This window comes from Prionailurus viverrinus, chromosome F1 (genome assembly GCF_022837055.1).
Source record: "Prionailurus viverrinus isolate Anna chromosome F1, UM_Priviv_1.0, whole genome shotgun sequence".
Lineage (NCBI taxonomy): Eukaryota > Metazoa > Chordata > Mammalia > Carnivora > Felidae > Prionailurus > Prionailurus viverrinus.
This window is the reverse complement of record NC_062577.1, coordinates 9672361-9695000: the sequence shown is the minus strand read 5'-3', so window position 1 is coordinate 9695000 and position 22640 is coordinate 9672361. Positions and strand designations below refer to the sequence as shown.

At 39.4% G+C, this 22640-nt stretch overlaps 1 protein-coding gene across 4 annotated transcripts in view; it reads left to right on the top strand.

The window, feature by feature from the left end:
- Window positions 1-22640, top strand: part of F5 (coagulation factor V) — a 76085-nt gene that overhangs the window by 19913 nt on the left and 33532 nt on the right. For all 4 annotated transcript variants that reach the window (XM_047840716.1, XM_047840714.1, XM_047840715.1 and 1 more), the window contains 4 exons: window positions 11540-11752; window positions 12963-13106; window positions 15626-15847; window positions 17348-17513. In XM_047840716.1, the coding sequence (XP_047696672.1) occupies window positions 11540-11752; window positions 12963-13106; window positions 15626-15847; window positions 17348-17513 (745 nt within the window). The remainder of the gene's footprint in view (window positions 1-11539; window positions 11753-12962; window positions 13107-15625; window positions 15848-17347; window positions 17514-22640) is intronic.

Here is a 22640-nt window from a genome sequence, read left to right as displayed (position 1 = left end):
TGAGAGCATTAAAATCCATCTTTGTTTCCCATCTGTAAGACTGATATCATGACTATAAGATTATCTCGTTTGGTTCTTTTCTCTCCCATGCATATAAAGATGATGCTCTGCCCTATGGAGATACGTAAGTAAATCTAGATACACCTACTCAACTCTTCTACATTATGGCTTCTATGCTCAGAACCTTATGTTGTACAGTAATGCATGTTGCTGCTGTGCCTGGATGCCTCACTGATGATGGATGCATGTGCCTATTTCCCACTCCCATCTGGGGAGCCCCAAAATATGCCGGTGCCTTGCAAGCTCACATGAGTGTTTGTGAGTAGAATAGATTTTCCTGATGATGGGCAGTTAAACAAGGGTAGCCGACATGGCTGCAATGTAAAATATTCTATGTAGAAATTTAACATCTCAAACCTGGGCTTTTGGAAAAGAGCTATCAGATTTACCCTTTTGTTTACCAACTAGACAGGCAGACAAAATGTATGAAACAGCAGTTTTCAGACATCGAACAACAGACAACACAAGAGAATCCTCCATGAGAGAAGAATAACAAATGAAGTGGGCCCTATGAGTATTCAAGCTCCCTGCCTTGAGTGAGTTTCCAGGGCATAGCACAAAGAGGATGAATGGTCTCATGGTGAGCTCAACAGTCTCTTGGAGTTAAGGAAACGGAGACTTTCGGTAGGCCAAAGTGGCTGGAACTTGTAATTTATAGGGCAGAATCCTGAAGAGGATGGTATAGACACAAAGAAAGAGTTCTTGAGAATCTATACAGCGGTCCTGTCGAGTCTTCAACTAAATACTGATCTGCATGTGCATTTGAAGAAAGTATTGAAGGTAAGGAAAATACCAGCAGACAGAAACAGCCAGAACACTCCCTGGACCACACACATAAACATAGTTTATGTCCCCATCATCAAAAGTGGAAAGACCACCTAATTAATGGGCACTGGGGAGAGGTAGAATCATCAGAAGGCACAGGAGTTGGATAACATTAGTCTAGGCTGCAGACTGCTCTGGAGGTGACAAGCATAAAACTCAATATTAGTTACAGGAATGCAATAAGATCCAGCAACCAACATGTGAAACTCACAAGGGTAATAAAAACTAACGAGCATTAAAAGCAGGAAAAATAAGACCCATAACCAAAAAATACTTAATCAAAAGAAACAGATCCAGAGAGAAAAGAAATAATAGAACTTGCAGGCAAAGACATTAAGACAGGCTATTATAAATATTCTCCATATGCTCCAGAGCATGATGAGAAGAGTGACAGAAGGTATGAAAACACGTAAGTGGAAACTTTACAGACGAATACAAGAGCCGAAATGGGAAGTACACTGAGATTAACAGCACTGTAGAAGAAAATATTAGAAAATATTATATATAGAAATAAAAACCATCCAAATGAATCATGAAGACAGAAAAGACTGAACAAAATGAACAGAGCATCACTAAGCTATGGGACAATATCAAGAGACATCACATATATGTAATTGGAATCCTAGAATGGGGAGAAACAGAAGAAATATTTAAAGAAATAGTGGATAAAAAATTCCCAAATGTGATGAAACTATAAGCTTACAAAGGCCTGACAAAACCAAGAAGAAGAAACATGAAGAAAACCATTCCAAAGCACATCATAATCAAGTTGCTAAAGACCTGTGATAAACAGAAAATGTTGGTTGGTCCAATAGTAGTGGGTTATCAAGCTTATTAACATTAGTTGTCACTGAAGTTGGTATACAACCCCCCACTAATAAATTTGACTAGCTTTGAAAAAGAATGAGAGAAAATGTTACAAGCACTGAAAAAAACAAAACCCCAGAAACAAAAATAAGAATGACAGTAGACATCATTAGAAACAATGCAAGCCAGAAGACAATTAGAGATCTCTTTAAAGTACTGGTGTGGGGTAGGAGAGGGCCATTTGCCCACTTAGTATTCCATACCAAGCAAAAATACTCTTTTAAAACAAACAAAATAAAGACTGTCTTAGGCACGGAAAGAAGAAATAATTTCTCAGTAGCAGACCAAAAAAACATGGTAAAGAAAGTCTTTTAATCAGAAAAAAATCATGTTAAAAGGATATTTGGATCCACAAGAAGCAATAAGAAGCTCCAGAAATGGCTATAGAGAAAATTCTTCCTCATTTTAAATCTCTTGAAAAGATCATCAATTACCTAAACTTTAAAGCAAAAATAATAACAATTTATTATGGGGTATATTATAAATGCAGAAGTAAAATTTATGTACAATACAAAATAGCACAGAGGCTGGGAGGGAGGAAATGAAAATATACTATTGAAAATTACTTTTTTTTTAACAAAAGCATTAATTTTATTTATATTTTTTAATTCATTTATTTTTTAATTTACATCCAAGTTAGTTAGCATATAGTGCAACAATGATTTCAGGAGTAGATTCCTCCTTAATGCCTCTTACCCATTTAGCCCAACCCCCTCATATAACCCCTCCAGTAACCCTACTTGTTTTCTGTATTTAAAAGTCTATTATGTTTTGTGCCCTTCCTTGTTTTTATATTATTTTTGTTTCCCTTACCTTGTGTTCATCTGTTTTGTACCTTAAAGTCCTCATATGAGTGAATTCATATGGTATTTGTCTTTCTCTGACTAATTTTGCTTAGCATAATAGCCTCTAGTTCCATCCATGTAGTTGCAAATGGCAAGATTTTGTTCTTTTTGATTGCCAAGTAATACTCCGTTTACACACACACACACACACATGCACACACACATACATACATACATACCACATCTTCTTTATCCATTCATCCATCGATGGACATTTGGGCTCTTTCCATACTTTGGCTATTGTTGATAGTGCTGCTCTACACATTGGGGTGCATGTGCCCCTTTGAAACAGCATACCTGTATCCCTTGGATAAATACCTAGTAGTGCAATTGATGGGTTGTAGGGTGGTTCTATTTTTAATTTTTTGAGGAACCTCTATACTGTTTTCCAGAGTGGCTGCACCAGTTTGCATTCCCACCAGCAGTGCAAAAGGGTTCCTCTTTCTCCACATCCCTGCCAACATCTGTTGTTGCCTGAGTTCTTAATGTTAGCCGTTCTGACAGGTGTGAGGTGGTATCTCCTGAAGTTTTGATTTGTATTTCCCTGATGATGAGTGATGTTGAGTATTTTTTCATGTGTCGGTTGGCCATCTGGGTGTCTTCTTTGGAGAAGTGTATATTCATGTCTTTTGCCCATTTCTTCACTGGATTATTTGTTTTTTTGGGTATTGAGTTCTTTATAGCTTTTGGATACTAACCCTTTATATGATATGTCATTTGCAAATATCTTCTCCCATTCTGTCAGTTGCCTTTTAGTCTTGCTGATTGTTTCCTTTGCTGTGCAGAAGCTTTTTATTTTGATGACGTCTCAATAGTTCATTTTTGTTTTTGTTTCCCTTGCCTCCAGAGATGTGTTGAGTAGGAAGTTGCTGTGGCCAAAGTCAAAGAGATTTTTGCCTGCTTTCTACTTGAGGATTTGATGGCTTCCTGTCTTATGTTTAGGTCTTTCATCCATTTTGAGTTTATTTTTGTGTATGGTGTAAGAAAGTGGTCCAGAATAATTTTTCTGCATGTTGCTGTCAAGTTTTCCCAGCACCACTTGCTGAAGAGACTGTCTTTATTGCATTGGATGTTCTTTCCTTCTTTGCCCAAGATTAGTTGGCCATACATTTTTGGGTCCATTTCTGTGTTCTCTATTCTGTTCCATTGATCTGAGTGTCTGTTCTTGTGCCAGTACCATACTGTCTTGATGATTACAGCTTTGTAATACAGCTGTAAGTCTGGGATTGGGATGCCTCCAGCGTATGGTTTTCTTTTTCAACATTGCTTTGGCTATTCGGGGTATTTTCTGGTTCCATACAAATTTTTGGATTATTTGTTTTAGCTCTGTGAAGAATGCTGGTGTTATTTTGAGAGGTATTGCATTGAATATGTAGATTGCTTTGGGTAGTATTGACATTTTAACAATATTTGTTCTTCCTTATCCAGGAGCATGGAATATTTTTCCATGTTTTTGTGTCTTCTTCCATTTCTTTGATAAGCTTTATATAGTTTTCAGCATATAGATTTTTCACTTCTTTGGTTAGATTTATTCCTAGGTATTTTATGGTTTGTGTTGCAAATGTAAATGGGATCGATTCCTTGATTTCTCTTTCTGTTACTTCATTATTGGTGTATAGGAATGCAACCGATTTCTCTGCAGTGATTTTCTATCCTGCGACTTTGCTGAATTCATGGATCAGTTCTAGCAGTTTTTTGGTGGAATCTTTTGGGTTTTCCATATAGAGTATCGTGTCACCTGTGAAGAGTGAAAGTTTGACCTACTCCTGGATAACTTGGATGCCTTTTATTCCTTTGTGTTGTCTGATTGGTGAGGCTAAGACTTCCAATACTGTGTTGAATAACAGTGGTGAGAGTGGACATCCCTGTCTTATTCCTGACCTTAGGGGGAAAGCTCTCAGGTTTTCCCCATTAAGGATGATATTGGCATTGGGTCTTTCATATATGGCTTTTATGATCCTTCTATCCCTACTTTCTCGAGGGTTTTTATCAAGGAAGGATGCTGTATTTTGTCAAATGCTTTCTCTGCATCTATTGAGAGGATCATGTAGTTCTTGTCCTTTCTTTTATTGATGTGATGTATCACATTGATTGTTTTGCGGATATTGAACCAGTCCTGCATCCCAGGTATAATCCCACTTGGTCGTGGTGAACAATTTTTTTAATGTATTTTTGGATCCGGTTGGCTAATATCTTGTTGAGGATAATTGTATCTATGTTCATCAGGGAAATTAGTCTATAGTTCTCCTTTTTAGTGGGGTCTTTGTCTGGTTTTGGAATCAAGGTAATGCTGGCTTCATAGAAGGAGTTTGGAAGTTTTCCTTCCATTTCTATTTTTTGGAACAGCTTCAAGAGAATAGGTGTTACCTCTTTTTTAAATGTTTGGTAGAATTCCCCTGGAAAGCCATCCGGCACTGGCCATATGTTTTTTGGGAGACTTTTGATTACTAATTCAATTTCTTTACTGGTTATGGGTCTGTTCAAATTTTCTATTTCTTCCCATTTCAGTTTTGGTAGTGTATATGTTTCTAGGAATTTTTTCATTTCTTCCAGATTGCCCATTTTATTGGCATATAATTGCTCATAATAATCTATTATTATTGTTTTTATTTCTGCAGTGTTAGTTGTGATCTCTCCTCTTTCATTCTTGATTTTACTTATTTGGGTCTTTTCCTTTTTTTTTTTTTTTTTTGATCAAACTGGCTAGTGGTTTATCAATGTTGTTAATTTTTTCAAAGAACCAGCTACTGGTTTCATTGATCTGTTCTACTGGGGTTTTTTTTTGTTTGTTTGTTTCTTTCTTTCTTTAAATAGCATTGACTTCTGCTCTATTCTTTATTATTTCCTGTCTTCTGCTGGTTTTGGGTTTTATTTGCTGTTCTTTTTCTAGCCCTTTAAGGTGTAAGGTTACATTGTGTATCTGAGACCTTTCTTCCTTCTTTAGGAAGGCCTGGATTGCTATATACTTCCTCTTATGACCACCTTTACTGTGTCCCAGAGGTTTTGGGCTGTGGTGTTATCATTTTCATTGGCTTCCTTGTACTTTTTAATTTCCTCTTTAACTTCTTGGTGAGCCCATTTATTCTTTAGTAGGATGGTCTTTTGTCTCCAAGTATTTGTTATCTTTCCACATTTTTTCTTGTGGCTGATTTCGAGTTTCATAGTGTTGTGCTCTGAAAATATGCAGGGTATGATCTCGATCTTTTTGTACTTGTTGAGGGCTGATCTGTTTCCCAGTATGTGATCTATTCTGGAGAACATTGTAGGTGCACTGGAGAAGAATGTGTATTCCACTGCTTTAGGATGAAATGTTCTGAATATATCTGTTAAGTCCATCCGGTCCAGTGTGTCATTCAAAGCCATTGTTTCCTTGTTGATTTTCTGATTAGATGATCTATCCCTTGCTGTGAGTGGGGTGTTGAAGTCCCCTACTGTTATGGTATTATTATCAATGAGTTTCTTTGTGTTTGTGATTAATTGATTTATATATTTGGGTGCTCTCACATTTGGAGCATAAACGTTTACAATTGTTAGGTCCTGTTGGTGGATATACCCCTTAATTATGATATAATGTCCTTCTTCATCTCTTGTTACAGTCTTTATTTTAACGTCTAGATTGTCTGATATAAGTATAACTACTCTGTCTTTCTTTTGGTGACCATTAGCATGATAGATGGTTCTCCATCCCCTTACTTTCAATCTGAAGGTGTCTTGAGGTCTAAAGTGGGTCTCTTGTAACAGCATATAGATGGGTCTTGTTTTCTTATCCATTATGTTACCCTATGTCTTTTTATTGGAGCGTTTAGTCCTTTGTCGTTTAGAGTGAGATATGAATCTATTGTCATTATGTTGCCTATAGAGTTGGAGTTCTGGTGATATTCTCTGGTCCTTTCTAGTCTTTGCTGCTTTTGGTTTTTGTTTGTTTGTTTTGTTTTGTTTTGTTTGTCTTTTCTCCCTTCAGAGATTTCCCCTCAAAATTTCTTGTAGGGCTGGTTTAGTGGGCATGAACTTTTTAAATTTTTGTCTGGGAAACTTTTTTTTTCAATATATGAAATTTATTGTCAAATTGGTTTCCATACAACACGCAGCGTTCATCCCAAAAAGTGCCCTCCTCAATACCCATCACCCACCCTCCCCTCCCTCCCCCCCCCATCAACCCTCAGTTTGTTCTCAGTTTTTAAGAGTCTCTTATGCTTTGGCTCTCTCCCACTCTAACCTCTTTTTTTTTACCTTCCCCTCCCCCATGGGTTTCTGTTAAGTTTCTCAGGATCCACATAAGAGTGAAAACATATGGTATCTGTCTTTCTCTGTATGGCTTATTTCACTTAGCATCACACTCTTGTCTGGGAAACTTTTTATCTCTCCTTCTAATTTGAATGACAGCCTTGCTAGATAATGAATTCTTGGCTGCATATTTTTCTGATTCAGCACATTGAATATATCCTGCTACTCTTTTCTGGCCTGCCAGGTTTCTGTGGATTGATCTTCTGCAAACTTCATCTGTGTTCCCTTATAGGTTAAGGATTTTTATTCCCTTACTGCTTTCATGATTCTTTCTTTGCTTAAGTATTTTGTGAATTTGACTATGATGTGCCTTGTTGATGGTTGGTTTTTGTTGAATCTAATGGGAGTCCTCTTTGCTTCTTAGATTTTGATGTCTGTGCCTTTCCCCAGTTAGGAGAGTTTTCTGCTATGATTTTCTCACATAAAACTTCTACCCCTTTTTGTCTCTCTTCATCTTCTGGGACCCCTCTGATTCTGATGTTGTTCCTTTTTAATGAGTCACTGATTTCTCTAATTCTTAAATTGTGCTCTTTTGCCTTAGTCTCCCTCTTTTTTTCTGCTTCATTGTTCTCCATAAGTTTGTCCTCTGTATCGCTGATTCACTGCTCTGTTTCAACCATTTTTGCCACCGTAGCCTCTGTTCGAGATTGCAGCTCAGTTATAGCATTTTTTATTTCATCCTGACTTTCTTTTACTTCTTTTATCTCTGCAGAAAGGGATTCTAATTTATTTTCAACCCCAGCTAGTATTCTTATTATCGTGATTCTAAATTCTGATTCAGACATCTTGTTTGTATCTGTGTTGGTTAAGTCCCTGGCTGTCATTTCTTCCTGTTCTTTCTTTTGGTGTGAATTCCTTTGTTTCATCATTTTGAAGGAAGAAAAGGAATTAATAAAGTAAAACAAATTTAATTTTAAAAAACAAAAAAATCAAATAAAGAATGCTAGATCCTAGGTGTGTTTTGGTCTGGTTGTTGAAAGGAGCTTGGTAGATTAGAGAAAAAAGGTGAAGAAAAAAAAGGAAAAAAGAAGAAAACGTTTGAAATATTGAAAAAAATGAATACAGTGAAATAGAATAAAATGAAATGATAGAAATAAAATAGAATTTAAAAAATTTACAAAAAGGTAAAAATATAGTAGAAAACTTAAAGAAAAATCTTTTTAATAAATATGGAAAATAAAAATAAATATCTTCTCTTTATTGAAGAATAAGAAAAAAAATTTGAATAGATGGATCAGCAAACAGACTGAAGTATGATTGAAATTACATCGGTTTCCCCTGGAAGTCAAACTATGAAGTACTTTATAGTCTGTAAACTAGGCAGGCAGAGAGGTCCTCAAGAGCACGGTTGGCCCAGTTGGGTGGGGCTTAGTGTAATGACTCTGTTCTCCACTAGATGACGCTGCTTAGCTTTCTGGGGTGGATTGTTGTGGCTCATGTAGGCAGGTATGCGCATGTGTGGGAGGGGTGAAAATGGCGTCACCCAGCTACCTAGTCTCTAGTATCAGAACTCTGTGCTCTCCCTTACTGGCAATCAAGCACCCCTCCTTTGTCGCAGGCTTCTGTCCGCTCCCAGCTTTTACACTGTTCATGACCAAGCCATCAGCCTGCCAGGCAGCACCTCCCTCCTGAGTTTTATCTCAGATGTGGTGCTGTTTCCCCACCCCTCACTTCTGTGGGACCGTGACTTTGACCTGCTCAGACCTTCTGGGGGAGGGTCTCATTGAGCAATGGCCTGGTGGCTGCCTGCCTCCAGGAACGTTCATGGGACCGTGTTACTGCTGATGTCCAGAGACTGCAGCTCAGTGCCAGCCCCCCCCCCCCCAGAAAAAGTTCACGTGATTGTGTAGCAGCAGCTTTTCAAGGATTATGGAAAATCACAACACACATCTGGCACCAGGCTTCACCTTTAATGACCTTGTTCTAGCACCAGCGAATGTGGTTGTTCTCTGGGGTCTGCTGGGACCTTTGCCTGTGGGCTGGCCACATAGCCTCTACCAGGTATCCTTCCTGCAGGGGAACTGCCTCTCTCCCATGTGGCCTGAGGACCCCTTGGGCCTCACTCTCTGCTCCCAGGGATTTTCCCTTCCCACCAGAGCACCACCAGGTATCGAGCTACAGAGTTTCAGACTTTGTGCTCCTCCTGTTTGTAGAGTCTTAATGGAATTTAAACCCTCTTCTTTCTCCCTTTTTTTGTTCAGTCCCTTGCGTACTCTTCCTTTTCTCTCCAGCTGCTTTCTGGGGGGGGGGGGGAGGGGTCCCTTCCCATACTCTCCCCCCGTCTCCATCCTCTCTCCACAAGCAAAAACAGCTTCCTACCCTCTCTGGCTTCTCTCTCCCCCAGTTCACCTCTCTGTGCCATGTACCTGCTGAGTTCTGTGGTTCAGGTTGTGCAGATTGTTGTGTTAATCCTCAAATCCGTTTTCTAGGTGTGCAGGTTGGTTTACTGTTGATCTGGCTGTATTTCATGGATGAGAGACGCACAAAAACTTCCATGCTGTTCCGCCATCTTGGCCCTCCCTCTATTGCAAATTTCTTATAAGTGAAACGATACCATATTATCTGATGGTAGACTGAGGTGTTAAAGTTGTATCTTGTAAACTGAAGGGCACCACTAAGAAAACAAAGCGAAGTTAATAAAATAAGTGGAGATAAAAAGAAACTATAAGAAAATACTCAAGACAAAAGAAAGCAAGAAAGATAAGGAATAAAGACATGGTGGATAAATAGAAAACAAGAGCAAGATCATAGACTTCCACTCAACCATATCAATAATTACATTATAAGCAAATGGGCAGAACACTACAACTAAGAGACAAATTGTAAGACTGGGTAAAAAGAAACACTGGGTAAAAAGAAAACTATGTGCTGAATTTGAGAAATCCACTTTAAAGACAAAGACAGGACAAAGTAACAGATGGAAAAAGATCTACCATACTAACACTAACAAACACAAGGGGGTGTATAATGTGTTTTTCCATTTGTATGTCCTTATGGGAAAGAAAACTATAATGACAGAAAGCAGAGCAGTAGCTGCTGGGCCCAGAGGGTAAGGGAAGGTGCTGACTGGAAATGGCACAAGGAACCTCCTTGAGATAGAACTATTCTGTACCTTGATTGTTGAGGTAGCTCTACAACTAAATACATTTGTCAAAATTCAGCAAATGTTCTACTTAAAATTGGTGGATTTGATTGTATGCAATTTATACTTCAATAAAGATGATAAAAGGCAGAAAAAGAGAGAGGAAGGAAGGGAGAGAAGGAGGAATAAAGAGACGAAAAGGAACAAGGAAAGAGAATGGAAGGGAAGAAATCAATCCTTTGTTTTCAAAAAGCACAGTCACTTCTGTAAGAATAGTTTGCGCTGGCCCTTTACCCTATCACGTAAAATGTTTTAGTCCTTTTTCCTGATCCTAATTGTCTGCCAATGTCTACACTCTGATGATCTCCCTTCCGCCTCAAATTTGTCAAGCTGCTGCACTGAACAAGAGAAATTCTGGCACCAGATAGTGATAGTGAAACTTTCACCTAATTAAACGCGGCACACCTCAGGCACTTGGCTATCTACACACTGACCTCTCCCCTTCCTGACCTCCTTTGCTTCATCTCTGGCCACATCTTCCTTTTGTTGTTGAACGCCCCACCCAAACCTTTGCCCCTGTTTTAATCTTCAGAATCCTAGCTCCCTCTCTTCAATAAGGAAGACCCATTCCTACATCTCCCACCAGTCCGGAAAGCCAAGAACGTATGTTAGCAGTCGGTCTTCAGGTACACAAAAAACGGGAGTAAGACATCTGAACTTCAGAAGGTAGACACATTTCATACTCGCAAGGGCAGCTAGACTGCACAGAGGAGCTGGACTTGGAGGCTCTGGGGAAAGTGAGACTGATCAGTTGGTGGAAGCATGATACAGCGATCAGACAGGGCTGAGGGTGGCAGAGGTTGGGAAGAAGATACGAAATACAGAAGAAACACAAAACAATATGGAAACAGCTCTGGGTATACTCCCATCCCATGCTAATAGAAAGTTAAAAGGAAGATGTCTTGTCAAGCACCACAGAGAAAATAGAAATAGAACTCATTCTCTTGGGGCACCTGGGTGGCTCAGTCGGTTAAGCGTCCAACTTCGGCTCAGGTCATGATCTCACGGTCCATGAGTTTGAGCCCCGCGTCGGGCTCTGTGCTGACAGCTCGGAGCCTGGAGTCTGCTTCCGATTCTGTGTCTCCCTCTCTCTCTCTGCCCCTCCCCTGCTCATGCTCTGTCTCTGTCTCAAAAATAAATAGAACATTAAAAAAAATTTTTTTAAAGAAATAGAACCCATTCTCATATTCTGAGATGATTTACCAATCAAAGGTGATTCAGCTCTCTGATTTTATTTAAGTAATAATCATTTAGATACCCTGTAAAATTAACTTCTTAAGCTTTAACAAAAATATACTCGTAGCATTTTTTATTCACCTCAGATCACTATGGATGCAAAACCCTTACAACTGCGTAAACACAGAAGTGGGTATATGTGAATCTTTCCAACTAATGCAGGTCCACTGTGGAAAGGTATATACATCTCTGTAGAGATCGGACGTTCCCCCATATTTGAAGAAGATGAAAAAGTAGTCCTCAGAAACTGTCCAGATGTTTTCACGCTTTTCTTCTCCAGGTGCGTCTTACTCTGACCACACATTCCCTGTGGAAAAGCTGGATGATGCTATAGCTCCAGGCCAGGAATATACCTATGTGTGGAATATCAGTGAGGACAGCGGGCCCACGCACAATGACCCTCCATGCCTCACACACACCTATTACTCCTATGAAAATTTGGTACAGGACTTCAACTCCGGGCTAATTGGACCTCTGCTTATTTGTAAGAAAGGTAAGGAAAAATCAGCAACAATTAAGATGTTGAAAGGATAAGAAGTGCTCTCATGGAATGAGGCTCGAGAGAATCTTGGTGCCTTTTTGTAAATCAGGCAGAGGGAGAAGGGGGTGGGATGCCAGCTCTTTGCGTGACATTGGTTATCTGAGGGTTTGGAATCTTCGTGTTTCCCCTAATCCTTCCTTCATCTCAGTGCTGGGAGACTCTCCCAAGTAAACCTCTGTCTGAGAGCATGTTCCAATGCCCTGCCTGTCTGACCCTAACACTTAGCTCAAGGCCAAGTCTCTTTGAAAGTGTAAAGCAGCCTATATGTTGCTGAGAGTACTCGGAAAGAACTTAGACTAACGTACCTGAGGTTTAGGTTGGTAATTTGGTTTACAAACACACAAAACACCAGCTTCCTGTCTTATAAACAAGCTGAACACTTTGGGTGGCAGGTTTCAAACATATTCAGTTGACTTTATAACAAAACTTCATCGGCTGGGCTTAGGAGCAAGCGTGAATTTTCATTTTACACCCCCAAAGGATTCAGCCCGTCTTCCATTAAAACAACAAACTACCACAGCGAACTGCACTGTGGGAAATAATATGATTGATTCAGCGTCTGTCTATACATACAGGCATACCGCATATACATACCTTCCTAATTCATTTGTTCACTGCACAAACACATGTTTTCACTGCCTGGCCTATCAAAGACACCGTGATGGCTCTGACAAAAGATATTTCAAACTTATAAAAACCTCTTCTTTTATTTGACTCTCAGCTGCGTTTCCTCCTCACATGAGAATGGATTAATCTTGACCTGCTGTCTCACTACACGTCCAGGCAAGATGGCTACATTAAACTTGAAACGTCCTTGGCCAACTGAGCTAAAATACCTATTTATGGGCCTGTTGATACTGGGGGAAATCAACGCTTTTCCTGAAGCCTTGACAGCCCCAAATGTTTTTTCTCTGTGCCAGATCAAATTTGCCATTAAGTCCCCATTCCTCAAGGCTCTGAGGTATCCAAGAAAATACTTAAGGTGGACACCAGAATTTTAATAAGCTTCTAGGCATTATTCCTTGCTAAAGATGCTATTTTTTAAAATAAGAATTTCTTAAAGCTATTATGATTGCTTGCCTTAGATTTTTTTCCTATGTAGGAATACCTCACGAGAGTCTTATGTCTAGGATGCTTAAAAAGCGTGTCTTTTCTTTCACAGGCACCCTGACTGAGGATGGGATTCAGAAGATGTTTGACAAACAACATGTGCTGATGTTTGCCGTGTTTGACGAAAGCAAGAGCTGGAGCCAGTCATCGTCTTTAATGTACACAGTCAATGGTTACGTGAACGGGACAATGCCAGGTAACCCGCGGGCCGCACGCTACCCGGCCACAGCAGCACCATTAGCGCCTTTGATCCCGCTGTTTTCCTTAAAGCCCCACAGAAGGTGACCATACTCATATTCGCTGTTTTTCAACTCCTAATCAGAAAGATAACATAATCGAATTCAGTGGTTCTCCAGATTCTATCATCCTTTTCTTTCTTTCTTTCTTTCTTTCTTTCTTTCTTTCTTTCTTTCTTTCTTTCTTTCTTTCTTTTTTTACAACAAATACAACAAACAATTGGAAGCTACCTAGGAGGAAGAGTGTGCAGCCTTATTATATGTAAGGTTCTGGGCAGGCATCACCTTGGCCTGTGCCTCCAGGAAGACCTCCAAGATATTAGCTCAGTCTCCTTCAGTGAGTTCTGTGGTCCCTGCTGCGTGGTGACCATGCCTTCTTCCACAAAGGAAGCCTTGCAAAACAGAAAGTCAAGGTCAATCCCTGGCAGGAAGGGTCAGCAGAAAGAATACAAGGAATACACGCACAGTGAAGGTTGATAGATTAGGAGAAGGACCCCACATACAAAACTACCACTGGCATTTCACAAGGTGATGGATGAGGAATCGTCAATGGCATGTAGGAGGTTTTCTCTTTCCATCTGTATGGAGGTTCTTGTGGAAAAGCAAAATCATAGCCACTATTAAGAGAAAGAAAAACAACAAAACTGATTCCCATCCAGACTTCTTCCACCCTTCCAATAGAAATGACTTGGAACCAAAGATCCTGAGGAAAAAGAATGGAAAATGAGAATATTATTTTATTAAAGAAGTCCATACTTCTCAGAGGTCATTTTCTGTATCTGAAAATCACAAGTGGCTTTGCTTACTAAAAATGAAACTTGTCAAACTTGCCAAGAGTGGAGGTCTGGATATTGCTTTTAAATTGCATTCTGTTTCATTTGACTCTGTCTTCCCAGAGTTTGTTTGTTGTTCCCAGAGTTTGTTGTTACAAGCATACTCCGATGACTCTGGTTTCTCCCTTCAGAGTTCCAAAACTTAGTTAATTGCCCTCTATCTTAGGAGGTCTGCGTTCAAGTCTTGCTCACTTCTCTAGCTTAGTATGGCCCTTGGAAATCCATTGTCATTGTAAATGTGCCTATTTACAAAAATGGATCAACCATTTATCCTGGTGCAGAGGGGTGTGGAGGAATTTTCTTTTTTTTTTTTTACATATAAAGTAGCATTTCCAGTGCTATAATCCTTAGAGCGGAGTGGTCAAGGAGACATTATATCTGTGTCCTGGAGCAGTGAATCATTTGTGTAAATATGTAGAAGTCAAACAAAAGCAAGCTACATGCAAAAAAATTAGTAATTCGGTCAGGGCATCGAGTTTATGAATTTATAGTAAAAAAAAAAAGAGAGAGAGAGAGAGTATTTGGGCTTAGGAGAGGCAAGATAGGGGGCCATTAGTAGAAACTGAGAAAAGTTAATGCTGTGCAATTGTCTTTTGGAGCATGGTAAATTAAATATATGATAAATGCTAATACAGATGTTATCAAATGCTTAATTCAGCATAAGCATTTTTTATGGGGTAGGTAAATACTTCCATCAAAGCCTCCTACCTTCTAGCTTCTTGCTTGCAGCTTCTAGCTTCTTGTTCTCATCCGTGATACTAGGAATCCTTGCCTGGTTACAATGGTCTTCTAAAAAATACAAGCCCCTCAGTCTCTCTGCAGGTAAGGGACTGATTCTCAGCTCCATAATGTCGCATCTGGTAATTATGGATCTGAAATTTAAACCCCAAGTCAAGGATGGAAGGAGGCTTAGAATCTCCCACAGAGAAAATTAGCACGTTCCCAGTCACCGTGAGCACAAAGAAGGAGCCAAACTCAGCTTTTATTCTCAGTTTTCATTACTTCATCCATGAAATGCTCCTAGTGGCCTACTGCATTAAGGAGAGCCTATATCCCACAGAGGAATTCATTGCCTTGTCACTTAAACAATCAACAAGTGGTTAAAGAAGTGATTAAAAATTTCTTAAAGCATCGTCACATCTCTCCCTTAGGCAGATCTTCGACCTCTATCCAGTTGAGAAGTTTATGCGCCTGAACTCAGCCTTATTGGAGGCTCTGGTGCCTCCCTCCAATTGAGCCCAGATTGATTCTAGAGTGACCAGCTGCCCAGGCTTTCTCAGGGCTTTCCCAGTCTTAACACTAAAAGTCCTGCATTCTGGGAAACTCCTCAGGCCCAGGTGAACCAGGGTGGTTGGTGACCTACTTTCCCTCCCTGGCCTCATCTCTTAGCAATCCTTGTGTTTCTGAACTAACTTTCCTCATCTGTGGGCTCTATTCTTACCTCTACGTACCACTTAAGTTGTGACCACTTGCTTGCCCGTCACTCAGATGTCTGCTTTGCTGGGGCAGGAACCACAACTGGAGTGTCTATACCCCTTGAAACAATGCCTGATGCATAGCAGGTGCTCAGTACATAGCTCATGAGTGATTTTTTTTTTATTACAAAGTGCTGACTGCCTGTTTCACTCCCCATCTCTCCCTCTCAGATATCACTGTTTGTGCCCATGACCACATTAGCTGGCATCTGATTGGAATGAGCTCTGGGCCAGAACTGTTCTCCATTCATTTCAACGGCCAGGTCTTGGAGCAGAATCATCATAAGATCTCAGCCATCACCCTTGTCAGTTCTACGTCCACTACCGCAAACATGACTGTGGGCCCAAAGGGAAAGTGGATCATATCTTCTCTCTTCCCAAGTCATTTTCAAGGCAAGAAATTCTTCCAAAGTTTTGCTTGTGAACATGGGATCCTTTCTTCCCAGGCACTGACTCCCTCATTCTCCTTTGCCCTTTCAAGCCACCCACACCCCAGACATATATGCTTAGTCCTGAGAACAGAATTTAGTTATTCTGCTCTTAGACTTAATATAACGCATGAGTTGGAGGAAGTGGGGAAATTGACAAAGGTTTTTTAAAATGAAGCAAAAACTAAAGAGGGCTCTACTTCCTCAAAAGTAAAAAGAAGGAAGGAAATAAACTCATACATAGAGATATTCTTCCTGGGGGTATTTAGTATGTAGCTAAAGAAAAAAAAAAACCTAGGTGCCAGAACAAATAAAACATCTGTAAGCACTATATAGAAGCACTAAGTTACAGAAAGTGCAGAAGATTTAACATGAAAAGATTATCTTTTATAACAAGATGAACACAAAGCCTGGGACAAGGAGGAACCCAATGGGTGTGTGTTTAATGGAAAAAACATAGAATTAAACTAGCTGAGCAGTGAGTTTAAAGAACATCAGTTGATTTTGGTGGGGAAACAAATCAGCCCAGGTTGTTATGTGGTATCATGTAAACAAAATAACTAATTGTTCTATTATTACACATTGTTGTTTTAAAACTGTTGGGGAAGGAGGGCGCCTGGGTGGCTCAGTTGGTTAAGCAGCCAACTTCAGCTCAGGTCATGATCTCGCAGTTTGTGAGTTTGAGCCCAGAGTCAGGTTCTTTGCTGACAGCTCAGAACCTGGAGCCTGCTACGGATTCTGTGTCTCCCTCTCTCTCTGCCCCTATCCTGCTCGTACTCTGTCTCTCTCTGTCTCTCAAAAGTAAATAAATGTTTAAAAAGCTGTTGGGAAGAAGGTCTATATAAACAGAGACTAAAATGTAAGTAAATGATATCGCTATAGAAAATTATTTTGGTACCAAAACAATGTATACAAAAGCTAGACGCATAAGAAAGGGACACTTTGATGGGGTCATTTTGTTTCCTGTTCACACTGAGCAGTCAAAATTATATTTGAAATCATGAAATGTCATAATACCCCTAGAAGATAGAGTCCCAAATAATAAAAAACAACAAAACTAACATTATTAAGGTTAAGTGCTTTTTATATTAACTTATTTAATTTTTAACAATAATTTTATACAGCATGTACTATTATTATCATCTCCATTTTACAAATAAAGGGACAGATGACAGGGAAAATGGGAAATCAACAAGACCTAAGTCGTAAGATTTTAAGGATCTGGAAGTTACATTTTTTTCCTCTAAAAGAAGCAAAGGAAATCTTTCCAAATTTCTTCCCTAACCCATCCTCTCTTTGCTTTTTATTCGTGCCCCTTTCTCTACTGTGCTAAAAGAACTATAGACCAAAACGTTCAGAAGTTGCTTGAGCATTACTTTTACTGTTATTATTTAAAAGATTTACATTTTGACCAGCCTCAGTTTCTTCTCTCAAAATCTCTCCCTGCCCTTACATTCTAATTCAGCTGGGATGCAGGCTCATATAGACATTGCAAGCTGTGCAAAGAAAACCAGGAATCCTAAGAAACTAACTCGCGACCAGAGGCGGCACATTAAGAGGTGGGAATACTTCATTGCTGCAGAGGAAGTCATTTGGGACTATGCACCGATAATACCAGCGAATATGGACAAGTGAGTTTTGGGGGGTCTTAACCACTGTGTAAAGAAAGGTCCCAGAGTCCTAAAGGCATGGCATGAACTGTCATGAACTGACATCTCTCAAGGGAATACATGTATTGGATTCAGGTCTTTTTGTACAAATCAACCTGGAATTACTCTAAACTCACCAAGGGAACTCAGCAGCGGCAGCAGTAGTGGCTAGTAACAGCAGCGATCACTTGTTGAACATTTTCTGTTAGTTTTACTTTAATGCTCCAGGTGAGACACAGCTTTTATTCTGTAGATTAGAAAGGCTGTCAGAAGGGGGGAGAAATTCAGAAGCGCAAGTAGCTCTCAAATGCTTGAAAAATCGTCTCACTCACCGTGAGAGAACTGCAGATTACACTTCACTGAGATACTGTCTTCCGCCTCTCAGACCCACAAGTGCAGATGATACAATCTGTTGGCAAGGCCGTGGGAGACGAGCACTAGCGCACATTGTTGGTGGAAGAGTACATTGGTACAGCCATTCTAGAGGATGATTTGGGAATACGCATCACAGTTACAAATGCATAGGCTCACAATTGTAAATGCATCGTACACTCTGACCCAGCAATCTTGCTCTGGGAACTTACTATATAGATATACTTGTTCACCTGTGAAATGGTGTACGTACTGGATATTTGCACTGTTAGTAGTAGCAAAAGTTTGGAAACCACCTAAAATGCCCTCCAATAGGAAATTAGTTTCATAAATTATGGCACGTCCGTATGATGGAATACTATGCCTCTGTTTTCAAAAGAGGTTGTAGTCACTCTCTCTATACTAATATAAAAGTTGTCCAAGATATATTTTTTAGATTAAGAAGTCAAGGGAGGAAAAAATGGCAGATTAGGAGGTCCCCTGATCATATCCCTCCATAACAGTAGTAATTTGACAGCTGTCACAAACAAAAGTGCTTCTGTGAGAGCTTTGGAATCCAGGTAGGATTTGAGAAATTCCAGGATCTTCCCAGTGGAAGCCAAGACCAAGGAGAGATATTTTTAGAAGGCACCTCATGCTTAGGAGGTAGGTTTTCTGACAGTGCTCCCATCTACAAACTTGGAAACAGCCTTGTCCCATTTTGGACTCAGCCACAGTCCCACTTGGTCTTTGTCTTGACACGAGCACCATTTGCCAAGCAGTTGACAAAATTCAACATCTTTTCATGATAAAAACTCTCAACAAGTAAGCTATGGAAGGAATGTACCTCCACATAATAAACCCAAAGCTAACATCATACTCAAAGAAAGCTTTTTCTGTAGGATCAGGAACTAGACAAGAGTGACTACTCTCACCATTTTTATTCAACATCTTACTAGAAATCCTACCCAGAGCAATCAGGCAAGAAAAAGAAAGAAAAGACATCCAACTTGGTAAAGAAAAAGCAAAACTGTCTCTCTTTGCAGATGATAACTCTTAAGACTCCACCAGAAATCTATTAGAACTAATAAAAGTATGCAGTAAGTTGCATGATGTGAAATCAATGTATAAAAATAGGTTGCATTTATTAAACTAACAGCAATATATACAAAAAAGACATTAAGAAAATAATCCCATTTCAATAGAATTAAAAACAATAAAATGCTTAGGAATAAATTTACCCAAGGAGGTAAAAGATCTATACACCACAAACTGTAAGATACTGATGAAAGAAATTGAAGAAGAGACAATCAGATAGAAAGATGTTCTATGTTAATGGATAGGAAGAATTAATTTGTTAAAATATCCATATTAATCAAAGTGGTGTACAGATTCCATACAATCCCTATCAAAATTCCAAAGGCATTTTTCATAAAAATAGAAAAAAACAGTCCTAAAATTTATATGGAACCACAAAGACCCTGAATAACCAAAACAATATTGAACTAGAAGACCAAAAGCTAGAGGCATCACACTCTTTATTTCAAACTGTATTACAAAGCTATACTAATCAAACAGTACAGACCAATGAAGCAGAATAGAGGCCAGAAATAAACACATGCATATATAATCAATGAATCTTTGACAAGGGCACTAAAATATACAATGGGGACAAGGTAGTCTCTTTAATAAATAATGTTGGAAAAACCGGATAGCCACATGCAAAAGAATGAAATTGGACCCACAGCTTATAGGATACACAAAATTAACTCAAAATAGATTAAAGAATTAAATAAAGCTTTTTGACACTGATCTTGACAATGATTCTTTTTTGGTATAACACGAAAAGCACAGGCAACAAAAATAAAAATAAGTGGGCCTACATCAAACTAAAAAGCTTCTCTACAGCAAAGGAAACAATCAGCAAAACGAAAAAGAAATTTATGGAATGGGAGAAAATATTTGTGAGCCATATGTCTAAAGTACATAAACTCAATGGCAGAACAAACAAACAAAAACCCAACCTGATTTTATTTTTAAAAAAAAATTTTTTTTAACGTTTATTTATTTTTGAGACAGACAGAGACAGAGCATGAACGGGGGAGGGGCAGAGAGAGAGGGAGACACAGAATCCAAAGCAGGCTCCAGGCTCTGAGCCATCAGCCCAGAGCCCGATGCGGGGCTCAAACTCACGGACCGTGAGATCGTGACCTGAGCCGAAGTCAGACGCTTAACCGACTGAGCCACCCAGGCGCCCCTCAACCTGATTTTAAAATGGGTGAAGGTAGGTGCCTGGCTGGCTCAGTCAGTGGAGGGTAGGACTTTTGATCTCAGGGTTGTGAGTTCAAGCGCCTTGTTGGGTGTAGAAATCACTTAAAAATAAAATCTTTTAAAAAATAAAGTAAACTTTGGGGCGCCTGGGTGGCGCAGTCGGTTAAGCGTCCGACTTCAGCCAGGTCACGATCTCGCGGTCCGTGAGTCGAGCCCCGTGTCGGGCTCTGGGCTGATGGCTCAGAGCCTGGAGCCTGTTTCTGATTCTGTGTCTCCCTCTCTCTCTGCCCCTCCCCCGTTCATGCTCTGTCTCTCTCTGTCCCAAAAAAAATAAAATAAAAAAAGTTGAAAAAAAAAATTAAAAAAAAAAATAAACTTTTAGAAATGAGCAAAGGACCTAAGCTGACATTTTTCCAAAGAAGACATATAAATGCAAATTGATACATGAAAAGATGTTCAACATCACTAGTCATCAGGGAAATGCAAATCATATCCACAGTGAGATTATCACCTCATACCTGTGAGGATGGCTACCACAAAAAAAGAGATGACAAGAGTTGGTGAGGACGTGAGGAAAATGGAACTCTGTACACTGTTGGTGAGAATGTAATTTGGCATAGCCATTATTGCAAATAGAAGTCTCCTCCAAAAATCAAAAATAGAAGTACCACAAGATCCAGCAATCCTACTGCTGAATATATATCCAAAGGAAATGAAAGCAATACCTTAAAGAGATCTCTGTGCCCCATGTTCATTGCATCATTATTCACAATTGCCAAGATATGGAAACAACCTGAGGGTCTGGTGATGGATGAATGGGGAAAGAAAATCCCAGACACACACACACACACACACACACACACACACACACACACACACACACACACACAGAAATATTACTCAGCCTTAAAAAAGAAGGAAAGCCTGCCACTTAAAACAACATGGATGAAGCTGCAGAACATAATGCTAAGACACATCCCAACACAAAGTGACAAATACTGTATGATCTCCTGATCTCACTTAAATGTGGACCTAATAAGCAGTATGGTGACCATAGTTGGTATCGTATACTTGAAATTTGTTAAGACAGTAGACCTTAAGTATTCTCACCCCCAAAAACAAATATAGTAACTAGATGAGGTGATGGAAGTGTTAATCACCTTAATTATGGTAATCACATATATACATATATGAATCATCATATTGTACTTCTCAAATATATACAATTTTTGTTTGTCAAAATCACCTCAATAAAGCTGGGAAAATACAAGACAAAGTCAAGGTGTAGCACCAAGTATAAAATAGCTGCCTGTTTGCTAAGGAATGAGAATATAAGTGTATTTATATTTACAACTCATAGTTGCATAAAGATGCTCTAGAATCATACACATGAAATTAATGCAAGTGAATATTTAGAAAATTCAGGGATGGTCAGAGATGTGGGATTGATGGGATATAGTGTGCGAGTGAGCATTTTCACTGTAATCAAAATCATTTGAATGTATTTGCTATTCAAATCTGCTATTCAAAAAATGTAACTGAGAAAGAAGGGCAGAAAAGGAACTTGCTCAAGATTAGATAATAATAATTGGCAGAACTGCAATAAGGTTCCAGGACTCTGACAACAGTCTGTGCTTTTTATTGTGCAAAATAAAGGCATAAATGGATCAGTTCTATCATGGCGCTTCTGTTTTTGGAAACTAAGGCAATAAAGAGGACCAAAAGGAAAAGTAGTTCATGTTGCTGCCCCGAATCTTTTATCATAAGAACTACAGAAGATGGGTGAAAGTGACTGCTTTTTAGTTGGCACTGGGATCGGGTGGATGGTAGAAAGGATAGCCCAACAGCACAGAACTACGTCTAATAAAAATAGTCAGAGCTTCCTGGGTGGGAACATATCTTTAGAGATTGAGAAATACCTGGTCAGTCACTAAGGGTACCACAAATTAAGTGATAAGGAAGACTTGAGAAAAAAAATTCACAGTATATCCTCTCATTCCTTTTGTTTTTTTTTAAATATAATTTATTGTCAGATTGGTTTCCATACATCACCCAGTGCTCATCCCAACAAGTGCCCTCCTCCCTGCCCGTCGCCCTCTTTCTCCTCTCCCCCACCACCCATCTACCCTTAGTTTGTTCTCAGTTTTCAAGAGTCTCTTATCCTCTCATTGCTTTTGGATAGCTCTTTTTCCAGAGATTTCTAAGGTCTGTTCTAGTGACCAGAGTGACAGGAAGTTCTAGGTAGCCTTTTCTAACCACACCTACAACTTTATCAGTGGTGGAGAAGACAGACAGATGAGAGGTTTCCAGTTTTCCAACTAGAGAGCAGATATTGGGACTTTGCAAACCACGTTAAGAATTTTTTTAAAAGAAAATTAGCATTTTAGCTAATTCAAGAGCAGAACTTCTAAGCATAGGGTTTCCTCATCCTCCTGGGGTCTTTATTTGAGTGAACGGTTTAATTTTTTTAAATTTCATTTCACTTTA